This window comes from Eschrichtius robustus, chromosome 12, assembly GCF_028021215.1.
Source record: "Eschrichtius robustus isolate mEscRob2 chromosome 12, mEscRob2.pri, whole genome shotgun sequence".
Classification (NCBI taxonomy): Eukaryota; Metazoa; Chordata; class Mammalia; order Artiodactyla; family Eschrichtiidae; genus Eschrichtius; species Eschrichtius robustus.
In genome coordinates, this window is record NC_090835.1 from 88,984,974 (window position 1) to 89,010,024 (window position 25,051).

At 43.8% G+C, this 25,051-nt stretch overlaps 1 protein-coding gene across 2 annotated transcripts in view; it reads left to right on the forward strand.

The window, feature by feature from the left end:
• Positions 1-25,051, forward strand: part of KIAA0319 (KIAA0319 ortholog) — a 73,061-nt gene that overhangs the window by 12,269 nt on the left and 35,741 nt on the right. The window contains exons 2-4 of one of the 2 annotated variants that reach the window (XM_068557458.1): positions 13,546-13,705; positions 19,216-19,964; positions 22,731-22,923. In XM_068557458.1, the coding sequence (XP_068413559.1) occupies positions 13,651-13,705; positions 19,216-19,964; positions 22,731-22,923 (997 nt within the window). In that variant the 5' untranslated portion in view covers positions 13,546-13,650. Of the gene's footprint in view, positions 1-13,545; positions 13,706-19,145; positions 19,965-22,730; positions 22,924-25,051 lie in introns of those variants that run through there. The other variant, XM_068557457.1, reaches the window with a different exon arrangement.

Sequence of the window (25,051 nt, forward strand, 5' to 3'; positions counted from 1 at the left end):
TGCATGTGTCCTCCCCAAAAGATATGGTGAAGTCCTAGCTCCTGGTAACAGTGAATGGGACATTATTTGGAAATAGGGTCTTTGCAGGTGTAATTGAGTTAAGCTGAGGCCTTTAATCCAATATGACCAGTGTCCTCATAAGAAGAGGGAAATTTGGACACAGAGGCAGCCAGGGAGACTGTCATGTGACAACAGAGGCAGAGATTGGAGTGATGCAGCTGCAAGCCAAGGAATGCCAATGACCGAGGCAAAGAAGGATTCTACCCGGAGTTTCAGGGGGAGCCTAGCCCTGCTGACACCTTGACTTCAGACATCTATCCTCTAGAACTGGGAGAGAATATATTTCTAATGTTTTAAGCCACCCAGTTTGTTGTGCTTTGTTATAGCAGCCCTAGGAAACTAACACAGATGGTAAAAGCAAGGATTATATTCCATATTTTTTTAAATTTATTTTTATTTTTTAAGCTATTTCTATTTATTTATTTGGCTGCATCGGATCTTAGTTGCAGCATGCAGGCTCTTCGTTGTGGTGCACAGGCTTCTCTCTCGTCATGTGGCTCGGGCTCCAGAACGCGTGGGCTCTTTAGTTTGCAGCACACAGGCACAGTAGTTGTGGCGTGCGGGCTTAGTTGCCCAGCGGCATGTGGGATCTTAGTTCCCCGACCAGGGATCAAACTCACGTCCTCTGCATTGGAAGGCGGATTCTTCACCCCTGGACCACCAGGGAAGTCCCAGGATTATATTCAATAGGAAAGCACTTTGATGAGCACCCGAGGGAGCATAGAAATGGATAAGGCATCGTGGACCTGTTCAGGCTTTTAAGACCCTAGAGGACAGTGATATTTCAGAGCTTTTGTATGAGTCAAACACAACATATTAAAATTAAAATAATTTAAAGAAGAGAACTTACAGGCTAGAAAATAGGAACACATAAGGTTACTTAGAAAACTTTTTGCATTGAAAGCAAAAGAATTTAAAAGTGGGAAAATTCAGAAAAGATTTGATGATTAAGTATGTTTGTACATTTTTTTTTTAAGTATTTGTTTATTTATTTATTTATGGCTGTGTTGGGTCTTCGTTTCTGTGCGAGGGCTCTCTCTAGTTGCGGCAAGCGGGGGCCACTCTTCATCACGGTGCGCGGGCCTCTCAGTATCGCGGCCTCTCTTGTTGCGGAGCACAGGCTCCAGACGCGCAGGCTCAGTAATTGTGGCTCACGGGCCCAGCTGCTCCGCGGCACGTGGGATCTGGGATCTTCCCAGACCAGGGCTCGAACCCGTGTCCCCTGCATTGGCAGGCAGATTCTCAACCACTGCGCCACCAGGGAAGCTCTGTTTGTACATTTTAAGTGCTAAGAACAACCTGGGCCTGGCACATAGGAAGCACTCTATATATTACCTGCTAGTATCATCAGCTGTTATTTCACCTGTTCATTCAGTTTTTATTTTAGCAATCCTATCTGAACTTCCAAGAACTTTTTCTTCTTCTCTGATTTTTTTTCTCCTCTTTTGTAGCAACTATTTTTATTTTATGGAGGATGTACCCTCTCAAGTCTTTCTGAGGATATTACTTACCATGTTTAAAGTTTTTCTTTGTCCATTTCACTGACCTCGTGTTTGTTTATCACAGTCCTTCTCTTCAATGCATTGTTCTTCTGCTTCTCAAATGTAGGGCATTGTTTGATTGCCTGGTCTTGTTGATTTCTGAAGACTCTGCTGGGGAGGGTGTGGCTGCTTTCCTCCGCAGCTGTCCATTCACCGCCTGAGTTGGGGGTTAACTATGGTGTCCGAGTCTGTGTGTAGGCAGGGTCCGGGCAGGTTTCCCTCTGGTGTGGGTGGGTAGGGACGCCCCAGGTGGCCACAGGGAGGAGAGCTCTGCTCTAGAGGTGCAGTGCTTTGGAATGCAGTATGTTTCCTTCCAGGACAGTCTTCAGATTCTCTTGGCTCTCCTTTTTTTCAGAGGCCCGCTGCTGCCACTGAAGCCCCATGAGGACAAATCTCTATCTCTTGAGAGAGAAGTTTTCCGGCATAAGCTTGAGATCTGTCTTTTAGTGCATCACCCAAAGTGCTGTACGTTGGCCCCTCCTGTTTCTACATTCCTGGGCTGAGGGCTTAGAGCTTCTCCAGTGTCCCCTGAAGGTCCTGTGCTTTCTCAGTTTCTAGGGAGTGGGTTTCCTCTCTCTCCATCAGTTCCATGCCCTCTGTTTTCTATCTTCCAGGGAGATTTTTGGAATTTCTGGTCTATCAGTAGTTCTCATTCTTATTTTTCTGCCATTGTGTTGTATTTTCTTCCATCTGTTCATATGTCCTGCCTACCTTTCTCCTTTATTTATTTATTTTATTTATTTATTTTTAATATTTATTTATTTATTTATTCGGTTGCACCAGGTCTTAGTTGAGGCACACGGGCTCTTTAGTTGTGGCATGCAAACTCTTAGTTGCGGCATGCATGTGGGATCTAGTTCCCTGACCAGGGATCGAACCCAGGCCCCCTGAATTGGGAGCATGGAGTCTTATCCACTGCACCACCAGGGAAGTCCCTCCCCTTTATTTTTATTTTTTATTTTTCAGTGGGAACATAGGAAAGAGGGGAAATAGATGTATGGATATGTCCAGTCTGCCGTCTTGAACTAGAAAGTTTTCTTTTTATTCTCAGCTTGCCAAAGTCCTATTAATGAAGCTCATTTCCCCCCAGGAAGATTAATGTGAATATATTTTCTGTGCAGGCTGGGTCTCTGGACAGTCCTTGGAATAATGGTGACCCTTGTCTCCAGGATCTGCCTGTTCAGAGAACTCAACCGCTTCGAACAGCAAGGGTGGAACCATCCCTCTTTAAGGAACACCTAGGGACTTGATCTATTACTATAGCATCCTGCTTGTCTCAAGCTTTGAGGATAAAGTAGGTGTGTTAAGTAGCTATGATTAGAGAACCATAAGACAAGCACCTACCCCAAAATATCTCCTATACTGCCATCTGTCAAAAGTACCTAAAATAGCCTCTGGTCATCAGGAATCTCTGTGTGACAATGCTAGCATCCTCATAAAGAATACGAGCTTAAGGCTTAAACAAGTAATAACAGCCAACATCTTTGCCTGGAAGCTTGGGTTTATAGAAACCTGAAGGGAGGGGACTGATGGACGGGAAGGGGAGAACCTGATCAAGACTCCCTAAAAGGGGAGAGAGGCATAATCATGTGCTTCTTCGTTGTCCTGTGTGCCCACGCTGGCTGATATCATGTTGCTTCTGTTTCTTGCTTTGAAATGAAATACTAAAGAGAATTGGCAGCAGGAAGGTAAGACCTTTGCCTGCACAGGCACAAGGGATAGCAGTTCTTTAGGGATAGGTTGAGGATAGAAAAACACAATTATAGATTGTCAGCATTCCCTTCAGGGCAAAAACCGAAGAGGCCCTCATGTGTGGAATCTTCCTAGCTAAGATTAAAGCCAAGCTCTGAAGGGCTGCAGCCCTGCTTACAAAAATTGACTTTTAAAAAATTCTGAAGTAAAATTGCATATTTTTTCATGTCTCAATGTCAAGTTCAAGAAGCCTGATTCTCCTACTCCCCTCCAATGTTGATAAAATATATTGAAAATAAATTTCTAATTTTTTCCCCCAGTGGTAAATTATTAACCAAGGATATACAGAACAGGATTTTAAATCAATTAATCTGGTAGTGTTCGAATTAGCAGCAATCAGAATCCACTTAATTACAGTTTTTGTCAGTTGAGCGTTTTAATCAGCCCAGAGCTATATTTGGTTTGCCCTGGCTGAAGCAGCCAGGGAGTTGCTACCTTGTGATTTGCACCCCTGCTGACAGCAAAATGTGGCACTGTCAAGATCAGAAGGCCTCCCTGTGGGTCCATCCGACTAGATGAGAGCTGTTGTTTATGGAACCGTTTGAAGATGGGCCAGTCCCTTCACATACACACGTCTCCCTTCTCCTACTCAAGTTCACCACTCAGGCAATTCTTCCCCCTCTTCTCTTTCCTTTCCTTTCCTTTATACTTCCTCCCTTGGTGTTTAAGCAGTTCTGTGGCTTTCAATACCAACTCTATGGCTCCCCATTTATACCTCCAGCTCCTCTCTCCTCTGAACTCCAGACATGTTTATCTGGTGCCCTGTTCAACACTCCACTTGGATGTCTTGGGTTGGTGCCCATTTCAGGTCATGGCAACCCCATTCTTCCGGTTGCTCAGTCATCCTGATCACTTGTCTTTGTCTCATACCCTACATCCCATCCAACAGCAAATCCTCAGGCTCTCCCTGCAAAATAAATCAGGAGTCTGGCTCCTTCTCAAGACCCTCACTGTTACCACCTCGGGGCAAGATGCCATGCCCCCACCCAGATAACTGCACGGGCTTCTAACTTAGCTCTCTGCCTTCTACACGCTCTTCAGCATAGAAGCCAGCAGCCGAGGGAGCTAATCCTGCAACACTTCCCATCTCAGAGGCAAAGCCAAAGATCCCTTGTATTGACCTACAAACCAGCGTGGCCTCCATTGCCTCCATTACATTGCCTCCTGGTGCCTTCCCATTTTCTAGCCATGCTAGTCTTGCTGTTACTGGAATACAGGGCACGTTCCCTCCTCCAAGCCTTTGCATTTCGTGTCCCCTCTGCCTGGAACTCTTCTTTCAGACATCCACATGTTTCATTCTCTCATCTCTTTTAAGACTTGGCTCAAACAGGACCTTCTAAGCTCATGAATTCTTCAGCAGTGTCTCATCTGCTCTTTAACACATCTGTTGAGCTTTTGATAAGCAAAAAATGTTATCTTGTTAGTTTTACACCTGTGCTTGGTTATTTTTCAAATCTGCCAGGGTCTTTGTGTGTGTGTGTGTGTGTGTGCAAATCTTATACATTACTTTTTCTTTTCTTTCTTTAAATATTTTAAGCATCTTATTTTATATTTGTATGCCATGATTTCATTATTTGAAAAGCTCGGGGACCTGATTCTCTTGTCTTTCTTTTCTATTACCTTTCTTCATGGTGCCTGTGTATTTTGTAATTTGGAATTCTAAGCTCATGTTTGTCTGGGTTCTCTCCAGTGGTTGAGGAGAGTTCTTCCAGAAAGGATTTATCATTGCCTCTGCCAGGTATGTGTGGGAATTACCAACCCAGGACCACTTAAAGGTAATTTCTCCCCTTGGGATTAATTGGACTAAACTTGTAATGAAAAATGGAGCAAACCTGCGGTTGTCAATTCTCAAAGGAGAATTATTTCTTTCCACAGAGCACAGTGGCCAGATTTTTTTTTTTTTTTTTCTGGTTCATCCTTTCACCCACAAGGACGCATCTCTTAAAGGTTCCTGGTTTTATGAGGCACCTTAGTTCCAACACCTCATCTCGAATGCACCCAAGGCTCTAACTTCTGTCTGTGTTGTAGCCATGAAACTCACGTCTCTAGGTTCTGGAGATCAGCAGATATCTCATGCAGCTGCTGCCTCAGCATCAGCTTTCCAGCTTTCTGTTTGTTTTCAGCCTTGGGGGATTTTGCTTATATTCTTGTGAATGCAGTTATATATTTAAAAGGTGTTTGTTATATTTTCCCCAGTAATTTCAATATTTTGCTGTGTTGCCATTTTGCTAGACACAGAAATCCAGACTTTCCCCATGCATGCGTAATACTGTTTTCTTTTTAAAATCTGCATCTTTCATGTAGTACTGGACCATAGACTTCATAGTAATAATACATGGATGTTATACATCCACGGGATATACAATAATATTTAATTATACCCTAATATTGGATATTATTGCTTTTATAAATTAGAAGAAAACCCAATTAGCTTTTTTTTTTTCTTTTAATGGAGAGAGACACATAAGGCAGTACAGAATAGTGGAAAGAACATGTTCTCTGGTGTCAGATGTACCTGGATTGGGTTCCAGTTCTTGGACAGTTTAGCTTTTCTGAGCCTCAGTTTCATAATTTATAAAATGGGATAATAATATGCAATTGGAGGGGTTACAGAGGATTAAAATGAGTGCATGTAAAGTGCCAGGGACATTATGAAATAAATGGAATTTTTACAAATGTTGATGTACTTTTCATACAATGTTACATTTGTGGTGATAATGTAGCCTTGGGATGTGTCCCGAGGGGACGCAGCAATGACTGAAGCTTGCAGGTTATGTTTGGGAAGCTGAGGAAGGCTTCTTAGAACTGGCTTTTGAGCTGGCTATAGGCAGGGTAGGGGAGGCTGGTCGAATCTGGAAAGAAGACTGGGAAGAGGAGGACATGGAGAGTCGCGTGATGAGTTTGCTCTCCTTTCTCAAGGTCTCTGTTCTGGCATATTTCAGGGGTTCGTAATACTGTCTCCAGTCGTCATCTGAACCGTCTGTGTAAGATGCACGCAGTCACCGTAGTCCCAGGAGGCCTGCCTGGGGCCACGGGATGCTTCCTACTTGGTTGACCTGAGTTTATTGGTCACAGCTACTCTAGTGACTTTTTCTTTTTTTTTTTTAATAAATTTATTTTTTTATTTTTGGCTGCATTTGCTCTTCGTTGCTGTGCGCGGGCTTTCTCTAGCTGCGGTGAGCGGGGGCTACTCTTCGTTGTGGTGCGCAGCTTTCTCATTGTGACGGCTTCTCTTGTGGAGCACGGATTCTAGGCGCGCAGGCTCAGTAATTGTGGCTCGCGGGCTCTAGAGCACAGGCGCAGTAGCTATGGCGCACAGGCTTAGTCACTCCTCAGCATGTGGGATCTTCCCGAACTTAACCACATGACCCCACTATGCTGCAGGGGGTGTTGGGAAATGTAGTCTTTTAGCTAAGTACCCTGGTGCCCCAAATAATTATCTGAATCTTATTACTAAGGAATAAGGGGAGGACACGCACTGAATAGACACCAGCAGTCTTTGAGCCTCACTTTTCCTGCATCTTTGACCCTCATCCCTTTCTTGTCCAGGACAAGATGTGCGCCATCATTCCTTGTTGAATACATTTCTGTGCTTTGCTCTTCTCGGAGCTCAGCCCATTCCTAGGGCTCATTCGCTCTCTAACACCATCCCTGAGCCTTACGTCATCTCTGAGTCAGTGATGTCATCACCATCATCCAAAGAGAAAGAACAGTTGGGGTGAGGCTTCCAGGATGGTCACGGATGACAGGAAGCTCAGAGATGGGGTGATGTTCAAGAACAAGATTAGGCCAGAAATATCAGGAATCAGAAATAACCGTTTTACATACAGCTTGGTAATTTTTTTTTTTAATAAATTTATTTATTTATTTATTTATTTTTGGCTGTGTTGGGTCTTCGTTTCTGTGCGAGGGCTTTCTCTGGTTGCGGCGAGCGGGGGCCACTCTTCATCGCGGTGCGCGGGCCTCTCACTGTCGCGGCCTCTCTTGTTGTGGAGCACAGGCTCCAGACGCGCAGGCTCAGTAATTGTGGCTCACGGGCCCAGTTGCTCCATGGCATGTGGGATCTTCCCAGACCAGGGCTCGAACCTGTGTACCCTGTATTGGCAGGCAGATTCTCAACCACTGCGCCACCAGGGAAGCCCCGGTATTTATTTATTTATTTATTTATTTTTAATTGTATGTTAGAACAACCATGGCAAAATACCTAAGCCTTCTTTAAAAATGAAAATATAATTGTATTTTATTAATACAAAGGTAAGATGTATTCATTGTATTAAAAAAATAGAAAATACAGATAAGAGAGGAAGGAAAAAAGGAAGAGAAAAAAAATCATCAGAGGGAGAAAAAAATTACTTTCACCTTGGGAGGGGCATTTCTTTCAGATCTTCATGTGTATAAATTTGATCCATGAAGAGTTTATGTAAGGATCTATGCATCTGTACTATTTATAACGTTTTGAACTTGTTAAGCCTTACTTTAAAAGCCCTATTTTACCGCTCAGATTCAGCTCTATCTTTGATTGAAATTTTTAGGAAGCTAGTGAGGCTTTCTATGTGAATTCTTTAATATTTTTCTTTCCCTTTAATGAGAACATGAAACAACGGGAAGGTAGGCAGAGGCAAGCAGCAGGAGAGGGCATGATTCTGTCAAGAGAATCAGGCAATTCAGAGATTGAATAATAAGGAAAGAGGGGAGGTCTTCTTAAGTAACCCAGAGCAGAATGCTCTTACTTCCGAGAACCATAGAGGAGGACTGGGGCAGCTACAGGGCAAGTCTGAGGTCCAGAGTCTCAAGACTGACTCTAAAACTCCGTTTCCTTTTGTGTAAAATGGGAATAATAAGAACTCCTACCTCAGAGAGAGTTATTATCAGGATCAGAAGGGAAAATATATGTCAAAACATGATTTAACTCATGAGGTACTCTATATCAGCGATCCCCAACCTTTTCGGCACCAGGGACTGGTTTTGTGGAAGACGGTTTTTCCATGGATGGGGGGTAGGGTGGTGGATGGTTCAGGTGGTAATGTGAGCGATGAGGAGTGATGGGCAGTGGCAGATGAAGCTTCCCTTGCTCGCCCACCGCTCACCTCCTGCTGTGAGGCCTGGTACCTAACAGGCTGTGGACCTGTACCAGTCCACGGCCTGGGGTTTGGGGACCCCTGCTCTATATGTATTTTTAAAAAAAACAAAACCTAGGGACTTCCCTGGCGGTCTGTGGTTGGGACTTCGCCTTCCAATGCGGGGGGTGTGGGTTCGACCCCTGGTCGGGGAGCTGGGATCCCACAGGCCTCGCGGCCAGAGAGCCAAAACATAAAGCAGAGGCAATGTTGTGACAAATTCGATAAACACTCGAAACATGGTCCACATCAAAAAAATCTTTAAAAAAAAAAAAACGCCCCTGTAAACTTAGAGCTAAAAAGATTTTTGATAACATGAAGTCCGTACGCCTTTTAATGTTGAGGAAATGGAGATCCATTGTTTGCTTATATTAATGTACTGAATAAAGGCACCTTACAGATGCTGTTAAGAATAGGAAATGCTTTTGTTGCTGAGCACTGTAAGTTTGCACTAAGATAATTGCTTTCCAGAGCTTTCCAGGTACAATATGTTTGTGAAGGTACGTTGCACAAGGGCGTCTGCCAAAGGGTCAAGGGTTTGGAAACCTGGCCCACAGCCCATTTACCGGGCTGTGTGCCTTTGGAGCAGTTTCTGCCCAGAGATGCACCTTTTATTAATTCGGCTGAAGGTACCCTGTGGTATGGCAGGGGCCCAGTCTTTATCCGTGGGGTTCCTGACCAACTGCCCCCGACTGACAGCACCTTTGCTACTGTGGGCAGCGTCTTGGCAGCTGGCTGAAAGCCATCACGGGAGGGCCAGTTGCTCTTCTCCTGCCTTTTAGGTAGGGCGTGGTCAATTACTGCAGACAGGAGATGGCCAATCTTCTCTTCTATCCACTTCCCATCCCAAACCACACTTTTCTTGCTGCAGGGCAAGGAAGTTATTAGTGGCAAACTGTTTGCACCAGCAGGCGGTCCCTCTCTGGGTTGTTAGGCATGAAGCTTATGGGACGCTTACTGATTCGGTCCCTCTCTGGGTTGTCAGGCATGAAGCTTATGGGACGCTTACTGAACGTTCACATCCTCCCCTTTACCGTATTGGAAACTCGTGTTCTGATGGCCCCTGTTATCCTGACACAGAGAAATGTTATACCCGCCTCCTGAATTTACCTTCTGTCACCTTCACTCTGGTTCCTTTCCAGTCTCTTGACCTAACTCGGCTCAATAACACAGACCCCCTGGAGGCCTCTTTTGACCTCCCCCCGGGCACTGATGCTTGCAGGCTGGGCAGCAACCTTGTTCCAAGTGGTCAACCACAGAGCCACCAGCGCAGTTCAGTGGGAGGCCTTCTTGGGATTTGAGTTGTTTCTTGAGGAAGACTCAAAGCAAGGTCCAGCGGTTCCCAAGCCCTCCTCACAGGATGCTGGGTTTGACTGTTTTAATAGGCTCCTTGTTCTTTCTGGTTGCCTCTGATAAAGCTAATTCACCTATCAGGACCTACGAAGTGGAAGCTGCCCCGATGGCCCGGTCCACATCACACATCTAAACCACAGTCAGCCTGATCTCAGGCGGCCTTGGCCAGCAGCGGCTTGAAGCAGGATCTCAGTTCCCCGACCAGAGGCTGAAGCCAGGCTGTGGCAGTGAGAGCGCTGAATCCTCACCACTAGACCGTGAGGGCCAGTGGCTAGCGACAAGACCCTGGCTTGTCTACTTTGTAGAAATGAATTTCAACAAAGGGATGGAAAGTAGTGAAACAAGTAAAGTGTTTATTAGGAGGAACAAAAAAAGTACATGTGAATAGACACACATGGGCGGGCTCAGAGAGACAGTTGTGCCTTCGTGGTAGTTTAAATCACTTATATGGGGCATTTCTTCTGGGTTTCCTCTGGCCAGTCATCTTGCTTTGCCTGGCTCTGAGTCCGTATTTGGTTATAACTCAGGGTCCTCCCCTGTGTGCGTCTGCATCTCTTAGCCAAGATGGATTCCAGCTCAGAGGCCTGTGGAAAGGTTGACATCACCTATTATGGGGTGGCGACCCCTCCCTTTTGGCCCCCGAGGAGCCTTTCTGCACAGGTGTAGTCAGGAAGGTCTCCTTGACCTCCAGAATGAGGAATATGTGGTCTCTTTATCTCTTATCTGGGCAGGACTCAGCTCCTCTTCTGCTCCTGCTATCATCTCCAGCTGCTCAGCCTGGGGCCCATCTATCTCCTGCCTCAAGCTGCACTTATGGGAAACGCCAGTCAAGGAACCCTCAGATACACCAATCGCAATCCTGCAGCTCCGCTTAGCTAGCTCAACTTACCCTAGAAAATAGGACCTGCTTGCCTTGTAAGGAAATCCCCGACCTCCTAGCCAGTCATGCCCTGTTTCCACGTTGCCACTTCTAATGTTCTATAAAACTCACTCTTGCCCAAAATCCCTCAGGAGGAGTGGTCCACTGCTTATGACATCCTGTACTCTCCCAATCCGTGGATGGTTTTCCCTTGAATAAAGGACAGCCAACTCATCACTAAATTGTTTGTTTTGTCATTTGATACCCCTCACCTCCCCTAGATTGCCACATCATTTTTCCCCTCAAATTTTGTGTATTTTAATAACATATATATGGAAAAATACACAATATATTGGTAAAGCGGAAAAAAAATCACCCGAACTTCAATGTATGAACCTAAGTACTGTTCAGTGTGTGAACCCAAGACTGAGTCCCTTCCAGTCTTTCTCCAGTGATAATAGTTTTTCTGGTTGTAACCATAGCAAAATGGAAATTTGTGTCTCTGGTGGATCTTTGTCATTGTGTTTGAACACAGGGTATCCAAAAAAAAAAAAAAATCTGGCTAATTTCTGCAATATAAGGAATTTATTTAAACAACACTAGTTTCTGGGGAACTGGGAAAACAAGGCTGGAAACTACACAGCCAGGAATGTGACAGACCTAGTCCAAGGAAGATGCTACACTGTTGTCACTGGGCACCGACATCTCACCTGCAGGGCCGGCGGTGCTAATGCTGGGGTCTCAGCACAAGCCTGGAATCACTTCTGCTGCTCCTCTGGAAATTAAATGTTACTGTATGACACTTCCACCACCACGCCACTGGGTGGAATCTTGCACTCCCTGTAACCTCAAGTCACCAGTTTCTGAGGGCGTCTGGTTGTTCTAGGACAGCACTTTGGGTGCAGAGGATGTCATGAAAGCGAGGATGTGGCATTTTCAGCTACTATAACGGGAGGAAGACCCTGTCTGTTACGGAATTCTCCACGTCATTCTTAAATGACTAGCTGGGAGGCCCCTGCTGGGGTGTCCCACTCCTTGTCATCCCTAGTTCACGTGTGAATTCCTAAATGTACTGAGGTGCTTCTGGAAAGGGGGCGGGAAGAGGGAAGGTGATGAGTCTTGTTCTCTCCTAAAAGAACAAGTATAAGCTGTGTGGGTGGGGAGGGAACAAGGAATGGGCGGGGAGAGAGTGGTGTGCACTGGGACTAAACTCTAGTTCACCGTAACATACCAACTTGTAACTCACAGCAAGGCTCTGGCACACTCACTAGGAAGCCCTTATCTAGGTGTGCTTACTCCTGGAAGCCTTGTTACGTATCTGAAATAACAAATACTTGGAGTCCAGACCTCCTCGTACTGGTTCTTCTTCAGCCTTGAGCAAATCAGTGAACTTTTTTGAGTGTCAATTTCATCATCTTCATGCTATCGAAAGCATAGATTCTAATATTGCCTGGGTTGTTGTGAAGATCACATTGAAGAAGGTGCCAGGCAAAAATAAAATGCTAATATTACTCAAGTTCATTGAATCTAAGATGCTAATGATTGGAAGAGCCATCATTATTTTAAATACCATGAAGGAAGAAAGAAATCCTGTCAGTTATACCATAGCACATCACTTTCTTATCCTGTAAACTATTTCTACACATTGAAAGAGATTTTTGGGGGTTGCTTCGGCAGATTTTTATCCTGAGGCTTTCTTGTGCATATATAAAAAGGAAATATAAGTGAATATACATTAAGGTATGTTTAAATTTCCTGACAATATTTGTCCATTTCTGCTGAATCACTTGTCAAGGCATTTAGTGAGGTCTGTGTATTTTCTGCACATGTCATGAGCATGAGCATTGGGGATGCAGCCGTTCTGAAAGGAGTGCTTGACATCGCCTTCTTTCAAGCCTCTGACACCAGTTCTGCATAGTCCACATGTGTGTACAAGCAATGGCATTATCTTCTGCCCAGTGTTTGGCCAACTTAAGACATCCCAATTTCAGAGATGGTAAAGCATGAAAATATTTACATGTTAGAACTGATGAAATATAGTAGTATGATTGATTCTATTTCATTCCCTAGGTTTGGCTTATAAAGGGAGAAAGCATGAGAAACCCTTTGCCCCTTCTTAGGAACTGTACTTGCTATTTGAACAAACTTCAGTGGATGGTTTGCCTGAGATATGGTTGTCAGGGTGGGGGAAATTTCCCCCTTCCCCTCTTGGTCCTTTTGGCTGGTCAAATAATTAAAATGACATAAGGCAGATTAACAAGAGAAAACCAAATTTAATTGCTTACGTACAGGAAATCCACATAATGTGAGAGATTCCAGGTAAAATGAGAGTCAGTAAAATGAGGTATATATGTCATCCTGGACCAAGGAGAAGGGGATAGGGGTCTGGGACTTCAAAGGGAGAGAAGGCAATTCACAGGAAGATGAAAAAGAGCACATGTTTGGTAAACAAATGTTTGCTGCATCATACAGAGACAGAAGAACACAGAGAGGAATTTTAACAAACAGACTTTGCTAGGTTCCTCCCTGTCTACCACACCTAGTTCACATTATACTGTATTTATTTATGGTGAGAGGTCCCTTCCTGGAACAGGTCTTCTATCTAAATCCTTTTGGGCAGTTAGGGGGAAGATCAAAGATTCTTCCTGAATCCTTTAGACCTTGACTGGTTCCAGCTTGAAATAATCCACATGCCAAAGTGGCACATCTTGGCGTGTCCCGCCCTGAACCCCACTATGGCCCTGGGATGTAAACAAGACAGGCTTCCCATTGCCATGAATAGATAATAGAAATAACTTTGTATGTTTCTGCATTTACCTGTTCTTTTCTTCCTTCCTGTCTCTTTTCTGTTTTTCCTTTGAAGTTCTTGAGGCCGAATCTGGCTCCTAAGAAACATCAAAGGAAGCCTGCACCAAAGACCTCTCAGGGCCATCTCAGAAGCCTGCTTCCACCCACCGTGTGAGGCAAAATGGCTCCCCCCACAGGTGCGCTCTCTTCATTGCTGCTGCTGGTGACCCTTACAGGTAGGAAACCGTTACCCTGGAGACACCACCAGACATCACACTTGGACTTCCTATCTTTGGCTTAAGTAACTCAGACCAACCTGAGGAGATGAAGGTGCTGTGTGTTTGCTTTCCAATAGACTTATTTCACGTATGAAAAGGCAGACCTCATGCATAAGTGGTTTCTGGAAACAGGCATTTAAATTTTTTATCATGACTATTTTGGGGAAAATAAAATCACATTTCATACATCCTAGGAGAACTTCATGTATTTATTTAAAAGAATTGCATAGTAGATCTCTTTTGGAAAGCAAATGACAGACTTTTTTTCTTATCGTAAATCTTTATTTTCATATAGTCTGTTTGCTTATTGTGGACACACCATGGCATAAAATCATTGGTGAGCATCAATTCTGATGATTCATGCCCCAACTAGGCCAGCCAAGCCATCCAAGCCCCTTTGAACTTACCAGAGATTGAGGATGGAGATATGGCCAAGGAAACTGGTTTTATATCCGGGGTTTGTCCAAGTATGGTAAAACCATGCTGAGGCTTCCCTGAGAGTGACCCTTGTTAAAATGTGGTTTCCTGGGCCCCGTCCAGACCTACTGAATCAGAACTTCTAGTGGGTGTGACTCAGGAGTCTGAAGCATCTAAATTTTTATAAGCACAGTTTTAGATCATACAAGGGCCACTTCAGGAAATAACTACAATCGGGAAAGCCCTATCATTTCCCGCAGATTACTCTCCCCACGCCATCCGTCCATCTATTAAACTCACCACTGCTTAGCATGCAAGGCAAGATGTTCCTTTATTCCACACTTAGTGTACTCTATACTCTGGAAAATGCTGTCGTTAATGTTTGAGCCCTCTTTTCTCTCTCTCTGTCTCTCAAATACCTACTTTTTCACTGCTTTTTGTCTTTTTTTTTTTTTTTTTTAAACAACAGCTCCTGTTTTATTTATTTTTTTAATTTTTATTTATTTATTTAATTTATGGCTGTGTTGGGTCTTCGTTTCTGTGCGAGGGCTTTCTCTAGTTGTGGCAAGCGGGGGCCACTCTTCATCGCGGTGCGCGGGCCTGTCACTATCGCGGCCTCTCTTGTTGTGGAGCACAGGCTCCAGACGCGCAGGCTCAGTAGTTGTGGCACACGGGCGTAGTTGCTCCGTGGCATGTGGGATCTTCCCAGACCAGGGCTCGAACCCGTGTCCCCTACATTGGCAGGCGGATTCTCAACCAGTGTGCCACCAGGGAAGCCCTGTCTTTTTCTTATGAGGTGTTTTTCATTAATTCAAAGTTCCTGAGTTACTGAGCCCAAATAATGTTATTTAGGGTTTGTCTGTCTTTTCTCTCTATCCTCTTTACCTTTGACAAGATGCTAACCGATGATTTTATTGATTTGTCAACAATCATGGAGTGCCTACTGTGTTCATGGATTGGGCTGGCAATTTGTAGAGGGCACAAACATGTGAGTGTTTCCGGTCTCTTCAAGAATGTTCTTGAGTGAGTCTAATAGATTCTAAAGTAATTATGGCAACTTGGCCCAAAGGGAGAATGGTTTAGTTGTTGGGAAACCCACCTTTTCAAACTTCTTTATTTAGTGTTCAGCTCTCTGCTTATGGTATGTATATCTAAACAGCCCATTCAGGTGATTTTTTTTTTTAAATAAATTTATTTATTTATTGATTTATTGATTGATTTATTGATTTATTTATTTATTTTTGGCTGCGTTGGGTCTTCGTTGCTGTGTGCGGGCTTTTCTCTAGTTGCAGCGAGCGGGGGCTACTCATCGTTGCGGTGCACGGGCTTCTCGTTGCGGTGGCTTCTCTTGTTGCAGAGCACGGGCTCTAGGCACACGGGCTTCTGTAGTTGTGGCACACGTGCTCAGTAGTTGTGGCTCACAGGCTCTAGAGCACAGGCTCAGTAGTTGTGGCGCACGGGCTTAGTTGCTCCGCGGCATGTGGGATCTTCCCAGACCAGGGCTCGAACCCGTGTCCCCTGCATTGGCAGGCAGATTCTTAACCACTGCGCCACCAGGGAAGTCCTCAGGTGATTTTTTGCAGAACAAAATGATGATCTGTCCCAGAGGTATTGGGTTGGCCAAAAAGTTCCTTTGGGTTTTAAGTAAAAATAAAAGACACATTTTTCATTTTCACCAAGAACTTTATTGAACAACGTATTCACCATTTTGTTCCACTACCTTTTGCCATTTTTCAGGCAACTTCATAATTCCATCTTCCCAAAACTTTTTATTTTTTTGAGCAAAGAACTGTTCCAGGTGCCTTTTACAGTCTTCCAGGGAATTGAAATTTTTTCTGTTAAGAGAATTTTGTAAAGAATGAAATAAATGGAAATCCGAAGTTGCAATGTCTGGTGAATATGGTGGATGAATCAGAACTTCCCAGGTAAGCTGTAACAGTTTTTGCCTGGTCATCCAAGACACATGCGGTCTTGCGTTATCCTCATGGAAGATTATGCGTTTTCTGTTGACTAATTCCAGACTCTTTCATGGAGTGCTGCTTTCAGTTGGTCTAATTGGGAGCAGTACTTGTTGGAATTAATCGTTTGGTTTTCCGGAAGGAGCTCATAATAGAGGACTCCCTTCCAATCCCACCATATACACAACATCACCTACTTTGGATGAAGACCAGTGTTTGGTGGGGTTGGCGGTGGTTCATTTCGCTTGCCCCACGATCTCCTCTGTTCCGCGTTATTGTACAGTATCCACTTCTCATCGCCCGTCACAATTTGTTTTAAAAATGGAACGTTTTCGTTACGTTTTAGTAGAGAATCACCTGCAGAAATACGGTCAAGAAGGTTTCTTTCACTTAACTTCTGTGGAACCCAAACATCAAAGCAATGAACATAACCAAGCTGGTACAAATGATTTTCAGCGCTTGATTTGGATATTTTGAGTATGTCAGCTATCTCCTGCGTGGTATAACATTGATTGTTCTCAATGAATGTCTTAATTTGATTGCTATCAACTTCAACTGGTCTACTGGACCGTGGAGCATTGTCCATTGAGAAATCTCCAGCACAAAACTTAGCAAACCACTTTTGACACGTTCAATCAGTCACAGCACCTTCTCCATGCACTGCACAAATCTTTTTATGTGTTTCAGTTGCATTTTTACCTTTCTTGAAATAGTAAAGCATAATATGCCAAAAATGTTGCTTTTTTCTTCCATCTTCAATATTAAAATGGCTACACAAAAATTCACCAATTTTGATGAGATTTTTTAAAATGCACGCTGATATGACAGCTGTCACAACTGAATCTAACAAAATTGTTTCAAATGAAGTTAAAGACAACTAAGTGCTACTACAGCCATCTTATGGAAAAAAACCAAACGAACTTTTTGGCCAACCCAGTAAGTGGCGATCTCCACCTTCCACCTGATGGAAAACTGCTTTAAGCTTTGTGTTGAAGGTTCCTGCCATGCTTCTCACCCACGTGTAACAATTTGCTTATTCCAGGATCACAGCCTTCTCCTTGTATAATGGTTTCTGTGACACAGTTTTATAAGTTGGCTTTTAAGCTTCTGGTGGCCAGAGCCAGAAATGAAACATGATAGTTCTTATGAATCATATTGCCCAAAAGGAGAGGACCCAACAGTTGTTCAAGGGAAATAAAATATATCCTGCCATTTGTGTTTGAAAGAAATTTCTAGTTTGAGTCTTCATTTAAAGGCCCCTTCATTTAAAGGAATGTAGTGATAGCTTTACAAATAACGACACTATTTTTGAGAGTAGAGCTGGGAGTTGGACATTACCTGCCTATTTTATACGCTTCATCGTCTCTTGACCTCAATTAGAAATGCTATTTTGTTATGTTCAGCAGAATTATTTTTTTTCCCCCTCTCCGTATCTGAGACTAAGCGTTTCTTTAGAAGATAAAAGGCTAAAACTATTAAGATGATTTTTTTAAAAAGTAGATTTGGTTTCAGAAAATGTCATTTCAATTGAATTAAAGTGGTTTGTTGCTAGCTTATTCATTGGGAAAGATGTATATTTATTATATCTAATTCTTATTGAATTGGACCAATTAGACTTTCCTGTAGAGTCAGTGTTAGTCATTGAATGATTCTTAAAAATTTATAACAATGATGATATGTATACAGGTAAAAAAAAAAATAAGATGATTCTTATACTGTATTTAACCACTTCTCTTACCTCCAGTTAGAAGTAATCTCTGACTGTCATTATGAAAAATGTAACAGTTATTAAGAGAATGATCAGTGATGAGCCCTCACTAGAAAAGAGATCCTTTGCTGTTCTGAGTTCTGCAGCAGAACAGTGCTTATCAAACTATATGTGAAGAGGGACCGATTTGTTTTTATTTCCAATCTACCACCGACAGATTCTTTGGTAAAAAATCAACAAACAATTTCTACTGAAAGCAAAATGCACAGTGTAAAAGTTGTGGGTTTCAGTTTTATTCAGGGACCTTCCTGAAGACTATAGCCCAGGAAACAGTCTCTCAGTAGCTCTAAGGGAACTGTTCTGAAGAGATAGGAGGAGAAGCCCATATATATATGATTTGGGGCTACAGAATACGTGCAGTCAAGCACACATTTTAGTAAACGATTACTGCTAGTCACAAGGAACAGATATCTCAGCTGATGATTTTAGTGTTTCTCTGTGCATGGGAAGATACAAGAATCTGGGCTCATTAAAATTCTTCCTAAGATATGCATCTGACTATCTATGGGGCCTGTCTTTCCAAAGCACAGAGCGCCTTATCCTGTTTCTCATCCTGAATTCATTTCTGGGTGTACTGTCAGTGACTGCGGGGGGTGATGACTTCATCCTTGTAGAACTGGACGGTGGGCAGCATTCTTTGTTTTACAAAATAAACAAAAAAGCAGAAAAGTGATTTTTGTCCTTGGATGTCAGGGAGTGACACATTGCTACAGAGGTTTCTAAGAGCCCCAGGTGCCCTTATTCTTTATGGACTGGTCCCAGAGTTTGCGGCCTGCTCCACTGTGTCTGCTAGATCACACTTACGTAGCACTACTCTCCTGCCTGCTGTATTTGCCAGTGGGCAACATTTGTAGTTCATGGTTCAGAATGTGCTTAAAGCTAGTTGTTATAGACCTATATTTAGGACAAATTTTTCTCTCCTTTGATATGTCATCAGAATTGATCTATCATCAGAATAACCTGAGATGTTTAAAAATTCAATTAACAACAACATGACATTGTTCCTAAAGTAAACCTTTATAGCTGGGTTTTGGGTGAGGAGCAAAATATTATAGTGTAAAAGCAATACACACGTAGGAAAGAATGCCTCTCTTCGCTAAGTGGAGTAACATTATATAAAGAGAGAGGATGGACGGTTAGTTGGACGGGTGGAAGAATCTATGGATGGATGGATGGGGGTGAAAGGATGGGAGGACAGATGTATGGATGGGGCTGTTGATGGATGGGCTCTAAAGCAGTGGACTTTCTATAGGAGATGCTGGTGGTTTATTTGCTTGCCAGAAGTGATATGCCTCGCTTCCTCATTGGAGACTGCGTGTTTGTAGGTTGTGCCTGTACGCAGTGCAGTGAGGGGAGGACGTATTCCAATGCCATCATTTCTCCTAACTTGGAAACTAGCAAAATCATGCCAGTGCCTCAAACCACCCCCGTGGTAGACTGCACATCCGCCTGCTGTGACCTGTACAGCTGTGACCTGGCCTGGTGGTTTGAGGGCCGCTGCTACCTGGTGAGCTGCCCTCACAAAGAGAACTGCGAGCCCAAAAAGATGGGCTCCATCAGGTCTTACCTGACCTTTGTGCTCAGGCCTGCCCAGAGGCCCGCACAGCTGCTGGACTACGGGGAGGTGATGCTGAACAGGGGTTCCCCGTCAGGAATCTGGGGGGACTCACCCGAGGATATCAGAAAGGACTTGGCCTTCCTGGGCAAGGATCGGGGCCTGGAGGAGACGTCTGAGTACTCAGATGACTACAGAGAGCCGGAGCAGAGCCTCTTGCAGCCCATCAGCAAGCAGGAGCCCCGAGGGAGCGCCGAGTACACGGACTGGGGCTTGCCGGCCGGTGGCAAGGGAGGTTTCAACTCCTCTGCTGGAGACAGCCCAGCGACACCAGCGGAGAAGCAGCAGGAGGGCCCAGAGCTCCACAAGCTGAATGAGTCGGCATGGACCCCGGCCCCAAAACCCTCCCCCGGGGGAAGGTTTTTGCTTCCCTTGGTCACTACTCCACCTTCAGGAAAGGAACAGGAGGAAGAGACTTTTCAGCTCCAGGAGCAATCCAGCAACAGCTCTGGAAAAGAGGTGGGTGTGGCTGGTGTGTGTAGGAGAGGGTGGGAGGGGCTGAGTTCACTTTCAGAGCCCGGCCCTCATTAGGACGCACCTCACACGAAGCTTCCTTCTGGGGGCACCTGTTAAGGTATCGTCTAAAAAGATGACTCTCAGAACCTTCCAAACCAAACACCCTCTTCCTCTGTTGTGCGCTCATGACCAGACTGTTTAAAAGAGCAACTATTTCTTCTGCCTTCGCAAGTCAGCCACCTAATGATGATTTAGTGCTTCTCCTTAGAGGTGCCTCTACCGGTATCTCAGATGCATGAGGTTTTATAGAAGTTTCTGGAGCCAGCCCATATACACAGCGCGTGTAGCCAGAGGCTTTGCAAATCTCTCGTGGTAGGTTTTATAGGAGCAGAAAAAAATTTTCTCCTTTCCTTCTAAGTTTTTTGGTTGGGGTAATAATTAAATTGACCTAAGATAGATTAACAGGAGAAAAACAAATTTACTTTTGTATGTATTGGAGACCCCATAAAAATATGAGAGGTGACCAAAGCAGGAAGGCTTTGTATCTTTTAAACAAAGAAACAGTCTGTGAAGAATTGACAAGCCAAAGAGGATTAGGCTTGGGGTAATAAATTGGTGACAAAGTATCTGTTACAGATAAGTATCTGTTACAGATAAGTATCTGTTACAGATAAGTATCTGTTAAAAAATAACTGAAGCATATTAACATTTTTAAGAGTTTGAGCAAAAAGGCATTCAAATCAGGCAGCATCCAATATCGCAGATATAAAGGAGCTCCAAGGAGCTGTACAAAATGAAAAACCTTTTTAGGCAGGAGTGGAAACAAGGAATATAAGGCAAAAAAGTGGGTTGGTTATTACAAGGTTACTTTCCTTTAAGGAGTAGTAGGGGTTTATCAAGCAGATTACCTCAAAATTATTCCTGATTGACTGGTTTCAGATTCCATTTTTGGGAGAGCTGAAACTGTAATTAAGTCTTGGTTTGGGGGCTTAACATAAACGACTCTATTTGGGGCCTGTTGCTTTAACACGAGGTTTGTTTCGACAGCCTTCTCAGCCCTAAATTTCCTCTCTATGGTGATAAGGATACCTTCTATCCTCCTGGTACAGTGTTTTATTTTCCACGAAAGTACATATTTTCCCCTATAGTCACAATTAAATTTCTTTGAGTTGCATTAAGTTGTAGATAATCCTTGAAAGGAAGGGTACCTTTTGCATGGGAGATTTGTCTCTTGCTTTCAGGGGGGACAAAGGAGGGTCAGAGTGTCCTTCTTGCACTGGCTGTTTCTCAAGTACCTTTCATTCAGAATAATCAGCATGCCGAAGTGCTATATTTTAGAGTGACATTCTGACCCCCTACAGTTTCCTCAAGACCCAACAGTTTCTGAGGTTGCTAGAAACTCACCAGTGATAAGAATCAGTTGGATAGGAGGAGCAAGATACTAAGGAGAGAACATAAGCTGTACAGAACTTTCCATGAAAAACACAGGTGAAAAGAATGGGCACCTTTGGGAGAGCAGACACACCCAAAACAGAGGGAAGGTTCAAGTGCTAACAGCAGAAGGTCAGGGAGATAGAGAAGGAGGCTGAGCTGTGGGGAGAGTAGTTGGGAGCTCAGGGACTGCTCATCTGGGAAACACCAGGACAAGGTGAGGATGTAGTGAGTGGGTTGATCAGGAGAAGCCGAATGCAGGTGGCAGTAAAGTGACAAAAGGACAAGTCATGGGAGAATTTAATGTATTTCAAGATACAAGAGAGCAAATCAGAATGTAAAGGGACATAAACCAATTAAGATTTTTTTTTTTTAAAAAAAGGAAAATATTATTAAAGATATCAGTGCTTAGGTTAGAATAAGTGAAGAAAGCTGGATTGAATTGACTAGACATTATAATCTCAACCATTAAAGCTTGCTAAACATTCTTTTAAGCAGTGAGATTATCAGCTTTTTTCCTGCTTTGATGTATTCTTCATTTCAAAGTTTTCATATTTTTCTGCCCTTGTACTTGTCTTAAACATTCTTAAGACTTTCAATTAAAAAATAAAGTATCAAAGATTAACGGTGTTCTTTTCCCCCATCCCTGAGTATTAACACATTTTACCTTCTTTTATGTGGCTAAGTGAACTGCAAGAAAGAGTAGCTGTGTTTTCAGTAAATACCAACGCCCCCCTCTCTAGTTAACATTTGAGTTACAGCTTTTCTTTCTGTGGATTTCACACTTCAGCTTCCCCTTTGGGTCTCCTATCTTCTTAGCCTGAGTTTTACTTATCTGGCTCCAACTCCAGTCACTGGCAGTTGAAGCTCAGAAGAGTATTTTATTATCATGTTGTGAGATTTTCCCCTGGCACATAATATTTAATTTAAAACTTTAAGTTGGATAACCCTATAACCATAATCTTAAATTATAAATTATATACAGTGGATAATATGAATAGAGATCATTTACTCTAGAAACCTGTTCATTGTTGAATTATCTGATTGTCTTCAATTATTGCTACTCTAAGTATTTTCTCTCTTGTTATCTTGAATGTTTTCTGTATGTGTATGTTTGCCTATAATAATTCTCCAACCCAGAGTTGCCTTACATTTTTAGCAGGTAGCAGAGAATATTTAAAAGAGATGGTCTAGAGTTCCAGTGGTTTGCAATGTTAGACATGGTATTTCAAATGCTACTGAATCTAATTTTTGAAAGTCAATGGCATGGTGTTGTCTTGAAGAGTTCAACCTTTGTTTTTCCCCCATAACAACGTATCCTTGTAATTGATCTCCTAGGTCCTAATGCCTTCCCATAATCCTTCTGCAACCAGCCTGGAGTTCAGCCCAGCCACCGTGGAGAAAAGCCCAGCTCTCACAGTCACCCCAAGGAGCACAGAGCATAGCATTTCAACCCTTCCCACTAGCACCCTCCCCACTGAGTCCACCCCATCTCAGCAACCGGTATCTGCTCCTACTCCTCCCAGGACAGGTAATTTAAAAAATATAACTGGAAGACATGTGCTGAAGACACGCCGTAGAATATAGTAGTGACAACTTCGAAAGTTTACTCATTCCCTCCGGGCACTTTATTTTGTTTGTTTGTTTGTTTGTTTTAATTTATTTATTTTGGCTGTGTTGAGTCTTCGTTTCTGCGCGAGGGCTTTCTCTAGTTGTGGCAACCGGGGGCCACTCTTCATCGCGGTGCGCGGGCCTCTCACTATCGCGGCCTCTCTTCACGGAGCACAGGCTCCAGATGTGCAGGCTCAGTAGTTGTGGCTCACGGGCCTAGTTGCTCCGCGGCACGTGGGATCTTCCCAGACCAGGGCTCGAATCCGTGTCCCCTGCATTGGCAGGCAGATTCTCAACCACTGCGCCACCAGGGAAGCCCCGGGCACATTTTTGAGCATCTATCGTGTGCCAGAAATGATGCTAGGCGCTGGGAATAAAAAGATGAATAGATATTGTCTCTTCCCTCCTTGACTCTATAGTCTAGAGGATGAGGCTGACAGACAAATAGATGGTTTGATACAGTACAGTAAGTGCTTTGAGAGGCTGCTATGGGAGCAGAAAAGGAGCAGCCCAGCTGACCGGCTCAGAGGGGCCACAGATGCCTTTCCAGAGGTGGTAATGCTAGGACAGATGAGCCAGCAAAAATGGAGTCAGCATGCTGTTCGGGTCGAGGGAGCGACATGTGTAATAACAGTCATGAGAATTACATTTACTGAGCACTTACCCAGGGCCAGGCACCGCGCTCGGCATTTCCCGCCCATCCTCTCATTCACTGCCTGTGCCGGGGAACAGAGGGACAAGAGCTCAAGTGGCATTTTGGGAAGAACGATAAGGAGTTCAGTATGGCTACCACTGATCATGTAAACGGAGTGGAAATGGCAAGGTCTGAGTCTAGAGTGGTGAGCAGGGCAGTATTTTGAAGGATCCTGAGTTCTGTGCTAAGGAATTTGTGCTTTACTGGATGAGTAGAGAGAATCCCTGAATGATTTGAAGCAGGAAAGTGAAATGATCAGATTGATATCAAGAAAATAGTATGGGGTTGACCTGAGGCAAGAGGATCCATTAAAAAAACTGTAGTGAGTGGTTGCAGGGATGGAGGGAAGGAACCTGAGTGGTTGCAGGGATGGAGGGAAGGAACCTGAGTGGTTGCAGGGATGGAGGGAAGGAACCAGATTCAAGCGATATTAGAAGGGCAGAATCATTAGCATTTGGTAAGTGGTTGAAGGTCACGATGAAGGTAAAAGGACTCTAAGATATTTGGACACATGGAACTGAAAATTAGATGAGTGGTTGGGCTGAAGATAAAGGACTAGGTGTCATCGGTGTAGAGGTGATAGTTGAAGGCCCTCCAGGGAGAGCCGCGGGGTGGGCTGGGGAGAGGCCTGAGGGGTGGAACTTTGGAGCTGTCATTGTATTAGGAGCCGGGAGAGCCGAAGGAGCATATAGAGCTGACTGAGTGGCCGTGACAGAGAGGTAGAGAAGGAGGAGAGCGCGGACTGAGAGGAGGAGAGAGGAGAGGGTTCCACGTTGGAAGAAGTGATGAAGGGGCCGTGTGTTACAGGAGGATTGAAAAGCTCCCATTAGGTTTAATCCTAAAGAAGTTACTAGAGACTTTTGTCATGTTTCCTGAGCCTTTCTGTGGGTAATGTACTTTGAGGATTACCCTCTCTTCTTTGGTTATTTACTTTGATCCTGAGCCTCAGTAGAGAGAAGGACAATGGTGGAGGAGCTGCATAGTATATGGAAAAGGAGACTGGCCTGGGAATTAGTATCCTTGAGTTCTAGTAGCACCTATTGCATAAAGTAGTTAGAGGATGAAATGAATTGATAATCTTCAAGTCCTTGGAACAGAGCCTATCAGAGGTTAATCTCGTAGATAAGTGGCTGTTGAAATAAATACGTTTAAATTAGTTAGATATTGGTGGATCTATTACTAATGATCCACATAGCCTCAAGCAACTTATATTGCCTCTCCAGGGCTCAATTTCTTTATCTGTAAAATGATGGGTTTGGACCAATATCCCTTTTAGGTCCACAATTGCTGATTTTTCTTGAAAAGAGTCAGTGAAAGTGACAGGGAAGAAGAGCCAGAGAGGGCAGCCAAGCCT